Source organism: Phymastichus coffea, unplaced genomic scaffold, assembly GCF_024137745.1.
Source record: "Phymastichus coffea isolate CEN01 unplaced genomic scaffold, Cenicafe_Pcof_1.1 PCOF00081, whole genome shotgun sequence".
Classification (NCBI taxonomy): Eukaryota; Metazoa; Arthropoda; class Insecta; order Hymenoptera; family Eulophidae; genus Phymastichus; species Phymastichus coffea.
In genome coordinates, this window is record NW_026706892.1 from 960,187 (window position 1) to 971,897 (window position 11,711).

The window sequence follows — 11,711 nt, forward strand, 5'->3', positions numbered from 1 at the left end:
CCGTACAGAATAGTTTGGCGCGCGCGCGCGCACACAAGCATTTTCAAGGATTGCCACACGAGAAATTCGCAGTGCGAACGCATCGAATCCCGGTACTCGTCAAACTCGGTGATCGTCAGTCCATCAGAATTACTGAGGCATGTTATTCGAGCGCCTGGCTATATTCAGTCGTTTCGTTCATCGCGCCGAGCAATATTTTTCATTTCTGTTGATAGATTTCTGTCGCGCGGAACTGTCAGTTATTATTATTATTTTTTTTTTACTATGCTTGTTCCACGAAAGACTAAATAATCGACGATAGAACAATTTGTAGTTTGTCGATATTGTAATTGCACAGTTGAAAGTTTATTACTTTGAATTTGCGTCTGGTACAAAAATGTTCCTTCTTAATACTCGCTTCTACGTTATCAAAGCGATATTAGAATTCACCAAACACTACGACCAAATGTACGCCATCAAAATATACACGAGCTCATCTGAAACGGCCGTACACTTAGACGCATTGCGTCGTCGAAGGATGCAAGCGCACAGAGGGCTCTAGACCTTAACGTTCGCTGAGGCTAAATGCGAAATGTATTGCTGGATATATATGTTAAGCGCTGAACGAGCGACAGGCCGAGTACTCCAATTAGGGCTAATGATTTTACGCGCACGGTGCAAGAGAGAGAGAGAGAGAGAGAGTCAGCTCGTAGGCTAGTTGCGCACGCTTGCATTCGGGACGATCTGTCCAGGTTTGCGATTGCGATTTCCCATTTAGGATATCAACGAGCCGCTCGGATGTCACTCTCGAACCCTCTGTAAAATAATTGTCAATTTGTCATCGCTTGATCTTACATCACGCGCTATAATGAGGGAAAGCAGAAAGTAAGAGAATGTGAAAATCACGCGGAGCGCCAGCGCGCATAACCACGTGTACCGAGCTCGCGCAGCGTAGTAGCATGTCCCCGAGGGGAATTCAGCAACATGCAATTAGCGACGTAGCCAAGACGAGCGAGAGAGAAATGGGTGGTGCTGGTGGTGGTTGAGTTAGGAAATGAAACCGCAGTGCGAGACGACGGAAACACGCGAGATGCGCGCCGCACAAGTGGACTCCAGCATAGTGGCTTTGCGAACAAAGGGCGTCTCGGAGAAAATGACACCACTGCGCCGCGCCGTGGTTTTGAAGTTCACACACACGTACTCCCCGCTACTACTGCTTCTGAAGTCGAGCTGTTTTACAACTTCGCAGCGGGTGCCATCCTCGTCTAATTGTTTTTTTCGTTTTTTTTTATTTTGGCGCGTAACATCTTTGCAGCGTTGCGCGCTAGGCGTGAAATTAAAATTATACTCGTAAGAAATTGGTTTTAAGTACTACGAGACCTCGGTGCATACATTATGACGAGGCTCTTGAGAGCTGCTGGCTTGTGTACTTGTGCGCTAGAAATGAAAAAAATGTTTTTATAGCTTTTGAGAAGTCAAGAGCCCGGTGTAAGTATATGTAAAGAGGAAATACTTGGTAAAGAAAACTTTGCGAGGCAGAGACAATGGCCTCGGAAAATTCAGAAAAAGTCTCGATGCCCTTGCAAGTCTAATCATACTTCGGGAATATGGTCGAAATTTGAAAAAGAAAACAATGCTAGTGCTTTCCTTGGAGACAAAGTGCTGAAATCCGAGATCGGGAAGTCAACGACTTAATCGTCACTGGCTAGATCAACTAACCAACGGTTTAAATGCATGTGCGCGCGACGAGGAAGAAAGGGGGGGGTGGTATGAGGAGCTTCATTGGCAATTCCATTGCGAGCGTTTCCTTTAATTACGAGCCGACACGTATACGACACCTAAGCGGCATTTCTCTTGCTCGCAATCCTGGTCGGCAGCGTATGCAATGGCCCATTACATAATGGAATACAGTGTGGACTCTAGGGGCGCACAAACGACGAAGCTTCGCGTGCGAATATGTCCACTTCGTTCATTATTGAATCCCCTCCCCGACCCAAGTTCGCCGAGATTATTGGTGCGATATACGGCGCCTCCTTTTTTGCCATTGCTACGCTGGTACTGGCCATCTTTCTTCTGTTGTGCATTGTTTGCGCTTTCATTAACTTACGAACGAAAGGAATTAACTTTTTCAATAAATGCTCTCTGAATAAAGAACACGGTATAAAATTCAGAGATTTTATTGTCCTTAAAGTTTCAAATCTGGTCAAGTAATACTACTATAACCCAGGAATAGTAATGTATTCGTTATTATATGTTCAAAATTCAGCAATCTCATTTTTTCCTGTTATTAACGACGTACGGGTTGAAAAGTAAAAACGTGCTATCTGACAGTATTTACAAATTAATCATAAAACACCACTACATGCCCTTATATGATTTCGATAGTCTTCAAACAGGATTAAAACGAACTGATTGAAAGTAGTAAGAGTCATCGTACAGTCAGACAGAGAAAGAATAATATGGCATAAATGGCTAAATAATAAAACTTTTTTAAAAACTTCTATAGAAATATTATTAGCTTTTTATAGATGTTCCGTTAATATTAAGTGCTCCATAACTTTATATCAATTTCAAAGAAGATGCGGAATCTGTTTACGGCATGAACAAAATAATATATTGTGATTTGAAACATTTATTATTAATAAGAAAAAGGTCGTTAGTAAATACTAATTAAAAACTTAAGAGTTGTACAATAAAATCAAAGTGCAACAATGTAAATCAGAAAGTGAATAAATTATTTTGCTATACAATTTTACTGGATAAACCATGAGTTATTTCTGCTAGTATTATTCCTACGCATAAACACATGTAAAACCAGAAGCTCATAAAATTTACATGTGCGTTCCAGTTTGAATGGCATTTGAGGACCCATGTCGCCATCTCGTAAACGCCCGACGAAGCCAGAAGCGCACTCGCATTGTAATTACCTCACGACAATTGAAGCTACACTCAATTCACCATTATCGCGCGTTACAACCTCTATAAAGCCACAATCCCGTGAAACAGAGTCGTCTTCAAGCTCTGGTATTGGCCGTTGCTTGTATCATTAACATACGTCACTTGCTAATTTTTTTAGTATAAAATTAACGTTTGACACTTACGAGGTAATAAACCGAATGCCTATAATTTATACAATTATGATATTTCTTTACAGAATTTATTTTCTTTGTGAATTTGACCAGTGATAACGATTTGTTTAAAAGAATCAAGGCTTTATTATGCTATATTTTTCACGAAACATATACTATCACACACTCACAAATTTAAAGTAATCACTCGTCACTCAATATCAGAAGTTTATCAAATAATTACATATATTACCAAAAATATGCTCCACATGCATATGCATGATATAATTTATGGATAAACAAAAAGATGAATATAATTCATCGTAAAAACATCATTTTAATTCATTTTAGCACAGCTATTTTCTGGTAAATTTCAGCGATTGAATGCGGATCCATGGCTGTATTGAAATTTTCAGATTCAACAATATTTTTAACATTTGTAATGACGAAGTCAGTAATCCTAGCTTTCAATTTCTTCGCATTATGCATGTCAGCAAATATAAATATATTGACAGCATTGCCAATCGTCAAAGAGTTTAACAAAACATTTTCGCACGCGTTTTTGAAATAACCCAAAGCGTATTTATCGCTGACAACGAGTAATTCTATCATATTACCCCGTAAATCCATCACTTTTTCCGCATAGATAAATTGCAGCAATTCCGCTGTAATCTCCGCTCTCACATCTAAAACGAAAAGTGTGTTATCCCACTTTTCACGCATCTCCTGTACGAATGTCGCAGCGAATACTGGACTTTTTGCTAAGAAAAGGATTTTGTATGCGGAGAAATTCCGACTTACAGATACAATTGTCCGGTCGCTCATATCACCATTACGAAGTAAAACTTCAAAATCATTCGAGATTTTTCGAATGATCTCCAAGCCGTATATCTGCGTGAGATTATATTTGGCTAGCATTTCAGTCGTCGACTCGCAATCATTGAGATTACAAGATAACATTAAATGAAGAACATTCAGATTTTCCGTAATTGCTCGCCAAAGAAAGCAACTTTTCGTGGAAGATAAGTCTGCCAAAACCCACGAAAACCAACAGTATTCTTTCTATAAAATAAATACACAACCTTCAGCACAATTATGGCAGATAATTAAACAAAAAATATATCAATAAAATTATCCAATATTATGCTAAACTACATAAATTTTAAATACTAGACAGTAAATTGAATATTGATTGAATATAATTTGTCAAATCCGTATATCATAGTTCTTGTAAACGATTTAAATTCAATTTTATCCGAATTTAAAAATGATTAAATTCCGACTTCTAAAGTCGCTACGATAAAAGGGCTTAAAATTATTACCTACCTATGACAATGTTTCTTTTTTAATTAAGAAAAAAGTTTTCAATCTGAAAAAAACTAAAATGGCAGCAAATTTCTGGAAAAAAAATTCTAATTTTGTAGCCACCAAGCACAAAACCAATATCAATAAAACAGAAGGTAAACTTGTCTTTACTAAAACAATATTGCATCCAAGTGTTTAAGTGATTGACCTCTTTACCATGACAATTAATAACCAACAACAATACCGTCAACTTAAAGGCCCAACTTGAATTATCATTAGAATTAGTAGTTGAGTCGGATACCAGTTGTAGATAAAGAGATGGAGGTTTCGCGTTGTCTATATGCTTTATTGCCGCGCGAAAGAACAAAATGCCACTAATAGTCACATACGTTTCTTACCACCGTATTTTTAGATGGATCTAGTGCTGTTACTTTTAACGGAGTGAGACTTATTTTTTAGAGTATTTTAGATACACAAAATATAAGTAGGAATCGTTACAACTATGACCAACAAGTGACCAATATACTTCGATTAGTTTCCTTTTCAAATGTTGTAAGTGCCCCTCCCATGATTTTTCTATCCCCCTCGTATTCTCTATGTGCTGTACTCTTCATTACTAAACCCTTGATAAATTTTTATTAAGTCCTCGCGTTTGTTTTAGTAATTTCGGTAATTCAGTTTAATATTAATAAATTTCTGAAATGTTTTATAGTTTTTGAAAGTATAGAATTCAATTATCAGAGTCGAACATAGATACATATAAAATCTTACCAGCAGCGGTAATTCATATTAATATATTATTTAATTATATAAGTCAGATAAAGGAGGAAGATCACTTTGGTCGTTTTGGGGATCCCTACATTTTGAACCGTAGACATTTTTTTATCATTATTATCTATATTTGATAACTAATCGATTCTACAACAAACGTAACCTTCTCCTCTCTCTCCTAGTAAGAATCAAGGTCAATTCAATATCAAATGCAGAAAAAGCCGTGAGAAAAATCACAAGATTTCGGAGTAAGTATTTTGGTTGTTGGGCTTAACTGTAATATATCTATATGTATTTAAGATCGCTGAGTCGGAATACGAGGTCATCTTGACTATGTTAGGTCACCTGAATGTCATTTCAAGGTTATTTCAATGTCAAATATAGTAAAGAATGAGAAGTCAAATCCAGCTACTTATTATTGGTTATTACAATGAAGTAAACTAAATTTTACATTTGACATTAAATTGACTTTTATTCTTACTAGGGAAAGAGGAGGGAGGTTTCATTCATTTTGGAATCTATTAGTCATCAAATATAGATAATCATAATAAAAAATTTTCTATGGTTAAAAATGTAGGGGGCCAAAAACCGGTCAAAATAACTCTCCTCGTAACTTTATAATATTGATATATAGTTTAATTATACGGAAAAAATGTATAAATTCCTTTCTCCTTAATCTTTAGTCCTAATTCTCATGTATAAGATTATTAATAAAATTTTTTAAATATACTTCTTTAATATATCAATTTGGTTGTATTGTAACATAGTTACGAGTAAAAGTATACATGTAAAATTGTGAAAAAATATATGTTAATTTTACATATTAAATATACCAAAAATAACAAAAAAACTGATTCACGTTGAGAGCAGTGATCTTTATTCAGTAAATTATTACGTTGCTCTCGTAAAATAAAAAAGCTTCCTGTATAATAAACTAACTACACAATATTATCAAATATATGTTTACATATGTTATAGGCATCAGCATACTAACCGTACAATGTTAACTGTGAACGCTTATGAACATCAAACGCGTTTATAATTTAATGAACGTCTTGGTTATGCATAATAAATGTCCCCACAAAGTTTCAACTTAAATAATTTCTTTGTTTGAATTTTCTTGGAAAACATCTTTAATTCTATCCAGACTGTATAACGCAATCGAGTCAAAAATTGGTAACGTCTAAACTGTAACATTTACTTCGGGGATTCCATTAACATCAATTTATTAAGAAAATTGGTAATTTATTCGTATTTTTTTTCTAACTACACATTCGATAGACTCCTTTAATTAAGGTGAAAATTTTATTCGACTTTACAAGAAATTATTTTAAAATTCGTATTCGTTTCCAATTGACATATAAAATGGTCAATATATCTGTGGCGGTCTCATGATTCGCTCATCCACATCGAGATGGCATCGGCCAGCCACGAGCGGCAAGAAATACGCTCCCTAAATATATAAGTCCGCATAGCGACTTGCGCACTTCGAGCGTATGAGGCAGATGTTACCGACCGTCGAGCCTCACTGACGAGTCCAGTCGGTAACATCGGAACGAAACGCTTCCTTCTTTACCGACCGCCTCGAGTGCGAGCCTGGCTAGCTCACACTGCGACCAAACCTTTTTTCGAGCTCCTCGTATCAATTTACGCATGCGCGAACGACGCGCATGTAGCCAAATATCGTTGAATAATAGAGTGGATAAAATAGGTAACTATCTTACAAGATATTTGGAAACATAATAGGATATAAAAAAGTATAACTTTATCTAAAATCTTTTGTAAATTGTTACTTAAGACCGAGCTTTACACATACAGTATTATTTAAAATTTTTAATAATTTTACATCGACACATTGTAAATTACTTATGTTACTATACTATGAGAGTATTTCATGGGAACCAAAAGCTTAATTATAAATTAATTAAAAGACTATATAGAAAATATTTTATTATAAACTCTACATATAAGTTTCCACTCGTATGTGGTACAAACTTCTTAACTTACAATTCTTAAACTGCATCATATCATTTGCAAGAGAAAAATGTTAAATGCAGCTATAAATATAATAAATTAATGACTTATTTTTCTTATTGCAGTGTCCACTATATTTGCAAAAACTTACACAAATAAATTAATTCAAATTAAATAGAACACATTAAACAACAACTCAGAGTTGAAAGAAAGAAAATCATTTAATAGAAACTATATTAGTATAAAAAGAAATTTTTAAATTAATAGATTTTAAGTGCATACATTTATAAAAAGTATATCCGACGATTTTGCACATTGTCGGAGTAAAAATTGGGGACAATATATTTTTTACAATTGAGCATATTTAAACAATAATGAAAAGAAGTATCCCTAAAAAAAATTTTTTAATAATTTAAAATATTGCATGAATGCTGTTTTCTTAAAATTTGTCTATAAAATTTTACCTTTTCAATTGTTAAAGGCAATTATTTGTGTTTTAATAATCAAACAAATTTATATTTATATTTCAATATCACTTTTTAAAAGTCACTGTCAATCTCAATTGATTATTCTCTCAATTGTTGTTGCTAAACGTTTGACAATAGTGGAATTTATATAATAATGGCACAGATGCTATAAATTAGGTTTAGATGCCTGACACATATTTAATAATTACAAATTATTACAAATTATTAAATATTAGAAACACGATATCAAACATATCTCTCTCTCTCTCTCTCACTCTATCACTTTTTATATCGTTCTTTCATGAAATCTAAAACCTATCATCATAAACCTTTAAACTTATTAGGGCAAGGATATAACTAGTAAGCTTTTACCTTACTAGCGTTATTCAGCGCATTTCTCGCTCTTTTTTTGTTTTTCTTTTATTAATTTCATTATTTGTATCATACAATCATAACTTTACTCAATAGCAGCGGTTTTCTGCAGCTTTTTTATCTCTTTCAATCACATTTGAAAATGACACTATTAATTTCAAAATGATAATTAAATTATCAATTGGTACTGAATATGCCACCATAAGTCGAAAAGATAACGTCTTATTTTATTAAAACAATTTATTAACAGCATATTTCAATTTTTGCAGATTATTATCTATACTAATAATTCATAAATTGAACTTACTACTAAAATATAAACTTCACACTCCTAGATATACTCAAATTTTATCACTCTTTCTTAGTCACAATGCTGGATAATATCTTTATAATATCAATCTTTCTCTCTTTCTATCTATCTATCAATCTTTATCTTACCTCTCTCTATATATCTGTATCTTTTTATCTCCCAAGATAATCTCCCTAGATAAAAATCAGAAGCTTTCACTTATAGAAAATTGCGAAAGAAAATATATTTTCGGTCATTTTAGAAGTTCGCTATTAAAATGAAGTAAATTTAAATTTAAAAAATGGACCTTTGTTTCTAAATTTTATTAATAAAAACATTAAAGTAAACTAGATAAGAACCATTTAACTAGAATTATATACATTTATAAAATATAATTAATTTTCAAATCTTAAAATTTAAAAATTTTAATAACACAGAAAGTCATTCTTTATAGTATCGCGCAAGTTACGCCTCTGGTATTCCTGCTTCCGGTTGCTACCATGATCCTTGTTTTTCTAGCGTTTAGCTGCATGTATCTTAAAAAATAATCAAAACTTAGATAGATTTTATGTCTTAATCATCTTTAGAAGCCATAGCACATATTACTTGTGTCAATAAAGGCGACTGTTGATTGCCAAATGATTTGAAAGAAGATGTAGTAATGACATCTTTGATATGAGAAACTAAATATTTCAAAGCCTGTTCTTTTAATTTTGGAGTAGAGTGAAGATCGGCAAAATTGAGAGTTTCAATGACATTTTCAGCATTCAAATTCTTGGACAATGAAAGTTCACACATACTTTTCAAATCATCAAAAGCATATTTGTCAGCTGCTGCTAATAAATCTTTGGCTTTTGAATTAAGATCTTTAACTTCTCCTATATAAGTAAATCGTAATAATTCCTTCATAATTTCTGGTTCAATATCAGTTATCTGTACAATATTCTGATTTTTCTCTATCATGTCATGTTCAAACATTGCAGAAAATACTGGACTTCTTACAGCTAGAATATATTTATGTACCTTGAACTTCGTGTTTTTCACATTTAATGTGACATCACTAAAACGACCATTGTCCAAGAGACCTTCCAGATCATTCAAAACTTTCATTCTATGGATAGGTGTTCTGCCCAACTGAGTATTGACTTCACAAGTAATAGTTAAAACACTATCTTCTATATTCTTTACAGCTTTTAAAACAAGATCAGTTTTTCTGAACCTTTTAACACCAAAGCGCTGACCACCAATAAAATAATCTTCACTCATATAACTATCATCACCTTTTTTAATAATTAATTTAAATGTATACTGTACTTTCAATCTTGGCTCCTTGCTATACATCATTTTGAGAAATAGTGATAAATAATTTCTATTTTGTTCATTGATACCTTTGGGATACAGTTCCAAGCGCCATACTAATTCTTCATTTGAACCTGTAATGAATATGGGAGATTCTACTACATCTCCAATGTGAGCTTTGCTACAAATTTCATTGAAGTTCTTTATATTCCATTTAAAATCAGCTTTTAATATATGTTCGAAATTTGATTCGGTTTCCAACAAATTCTTATGATCGCCTACCTTTGCCTTTTTTGGCATTGGTTCATAATGATAATCTGAAAAATCCTGTAATCAGATAGATAATTTTATTTACAGTCATGATAAACGATAATTTATCTTTACAATAAAAATTTATTTTTTACATCAGAATCAGAACTGCTACTTTCAGTTGAGGTGGTCCAAAAGTCTGAGCTATCGGTTGATGAATCTTCACTGATTGGGTCTAATCTTTGCCTCATTGTGCCTCAATACTTGATTTGTATTCCACTCTGATTGAAAATCTAAGTCTCTGTAAAATAATGTTATTAAATGTGTATTTTGATATTACCAATGTTAGTGTACACATGTGTACTTATACAAAATGCTTGATACGAAAACAGATTAATGCTTTGTATATAATTATATTTTCATTATCAATAACCATGACAAATATGAAACAAAAGATGGCACATTACTAAATTAATAATTTCCATGCATATATTCATTTTCAAAATTAACTAGAATGAAGTTTAAATAATATTCTAAAATATGTACTTTTCTCTTATAATAAACATATAAAATAAAATGGAACAACCCGTGATCAAAATTAAGACTAGTAATTTACGAATGCAAATGTAATGACTAGAATCATTCCAAGAAAAACAAAACCAGAATAGTATTTTTAAATTAATTCAATTCAATTGTAATGATTGTTCTCTAATAATTTAAACAATATGACAACAATCTGCTGCTTACCTCTTGAAATTCGCAGCGTCGTATCGGTAGTAATAAACAAAGCTAAACGTAGTTATGTATAGGTTATAGGTACTTGCTATGATGCGTCAATACTCCATGATCCATAAATTCCATGATTAATTTATTGGGATTAGAAAAGTTCGCATAAGTGACCTGTATTAGTCTGTAATTTACATTACATTAATTAAATAGATGTAAATTTTACATCAGTGTTACATTTAATTATAACATATAACATAATTATAAATCAAAATTCTATACATGCACCAAAACAATCGCTTCGATATTTATTATTTTGTACAACTTTTATATCAAACTACTGGTTACAATTCGTACGTAAACAATATCAAAAATCATTTTAATTTAAAAAATTAAAAATTAAATTGTTTATTTTGTAAAATTTATATAATTTTGCGAAGTTAAAAATATACTTGACATGCACAATAAATTGCTTAATGATTATAGATTAACGATATTCTTAAATACTTACTTAGCCAACAATATCATCAATATTTACAACTATTACGGATGACACTTTCTTAAAATTAATTTTTTATAATTTTTTATATTGTTGAGTGACAATCTTAATAAGCCGTTTTACATAAGCTAAAACAATTTCACACGCAAAAGTTCTACCAAACAATAATTAAAATGATATTTACTGTTGACATATAATTTCGACTTGTAATTAGTATCGTGATACAATTAAATATCGTGACAACAAAACTTACGTATATTTAATGCAAAATCATTTACGGCGAAGCAAACTGCCTACTATGCTACTATCTATTGTAGCCAGTAGCTTGCGCTACTACCGACAGAGGCATTTGTGACGTTCGACAATCGAGTCCTATCTAGCGGGTGCTGCCATCAGCGACGTGTAGGAACCTTGTAGAGATCTACCGTACCGGAAAATGAATTACTACTAGCGCCACAGTTACCAGGGTCGTCTCAGTAAAAGACTACGGCTAGTTCCGTATTCGCCGATAGAAATGCTCCTTGTGCACACCTACTGTATCTCCACTCAATAGACGTTTTCTTCTTAACTCTTCGCTACGAGTACATATTTATCCTCTAGAAGCGGACGCTACATTGGTGACCCCGACGTGATCAAGAGTTATGGAGAGGCAATTTTCGAGGGATTACTTCGAACGGGCGTGCACTCATCTTTATGCGACCCAAATGTGTAAA

The 11,711-nt window shown here is 32.9% G+C and overlaps 1 protein-coding gene across 5 annotated transcripts; it reads right to left on the minus strand.

Annotated features, from left to right (window-relative positions):
• Positions 1–7,108: 7,108 nt before the first annotated feature.
• Positions 7,109–11,339, minus strand: LOC131668594 (speckle-type POZ protein-like). Of its 5 annotated transcripts, none has more exons than XM_058942894.1 (5): positions 11,252–11,339; positions 11,011–11,152; positions 10,521–10,683; positions 9,929–10,074; positions 7,109–9,851 (listed from the first exon to the last, which is right to left on the minus strand). In XM_058942894.1, exons 4-5 carry the CDS (start codon positions 10,022–10,024, stop codon positions 8,799–8,801), a joined length of 1,149 nt encoding a protein of 382 aa, XP_058798877.1. In that variant the 5' UTR covers positions 10,025–10,074; positions 10,521–10,683; positions 11,011–11,152; positions 11,252–11,339; the 3' UTR covers positions 7,109–8,798. The 5 variants fall into 5 exon arrangements, with proteins under 5 accessions (XP_058798877.1, XP_058798880.1, XP_058798878.1 ...); XM_058942897.1 differs by having other exon boundaries at positions 7,109–8,761; positions 8,832–9,851; positions 11,011–11,309; XM_058942895.1 differs by having other exon boundaries at positions 11,011–11,126; positions 11,252–11,288.
• Between the last annotated feature and the right edge of the window lie 372 nt (positions 11,340–11,711).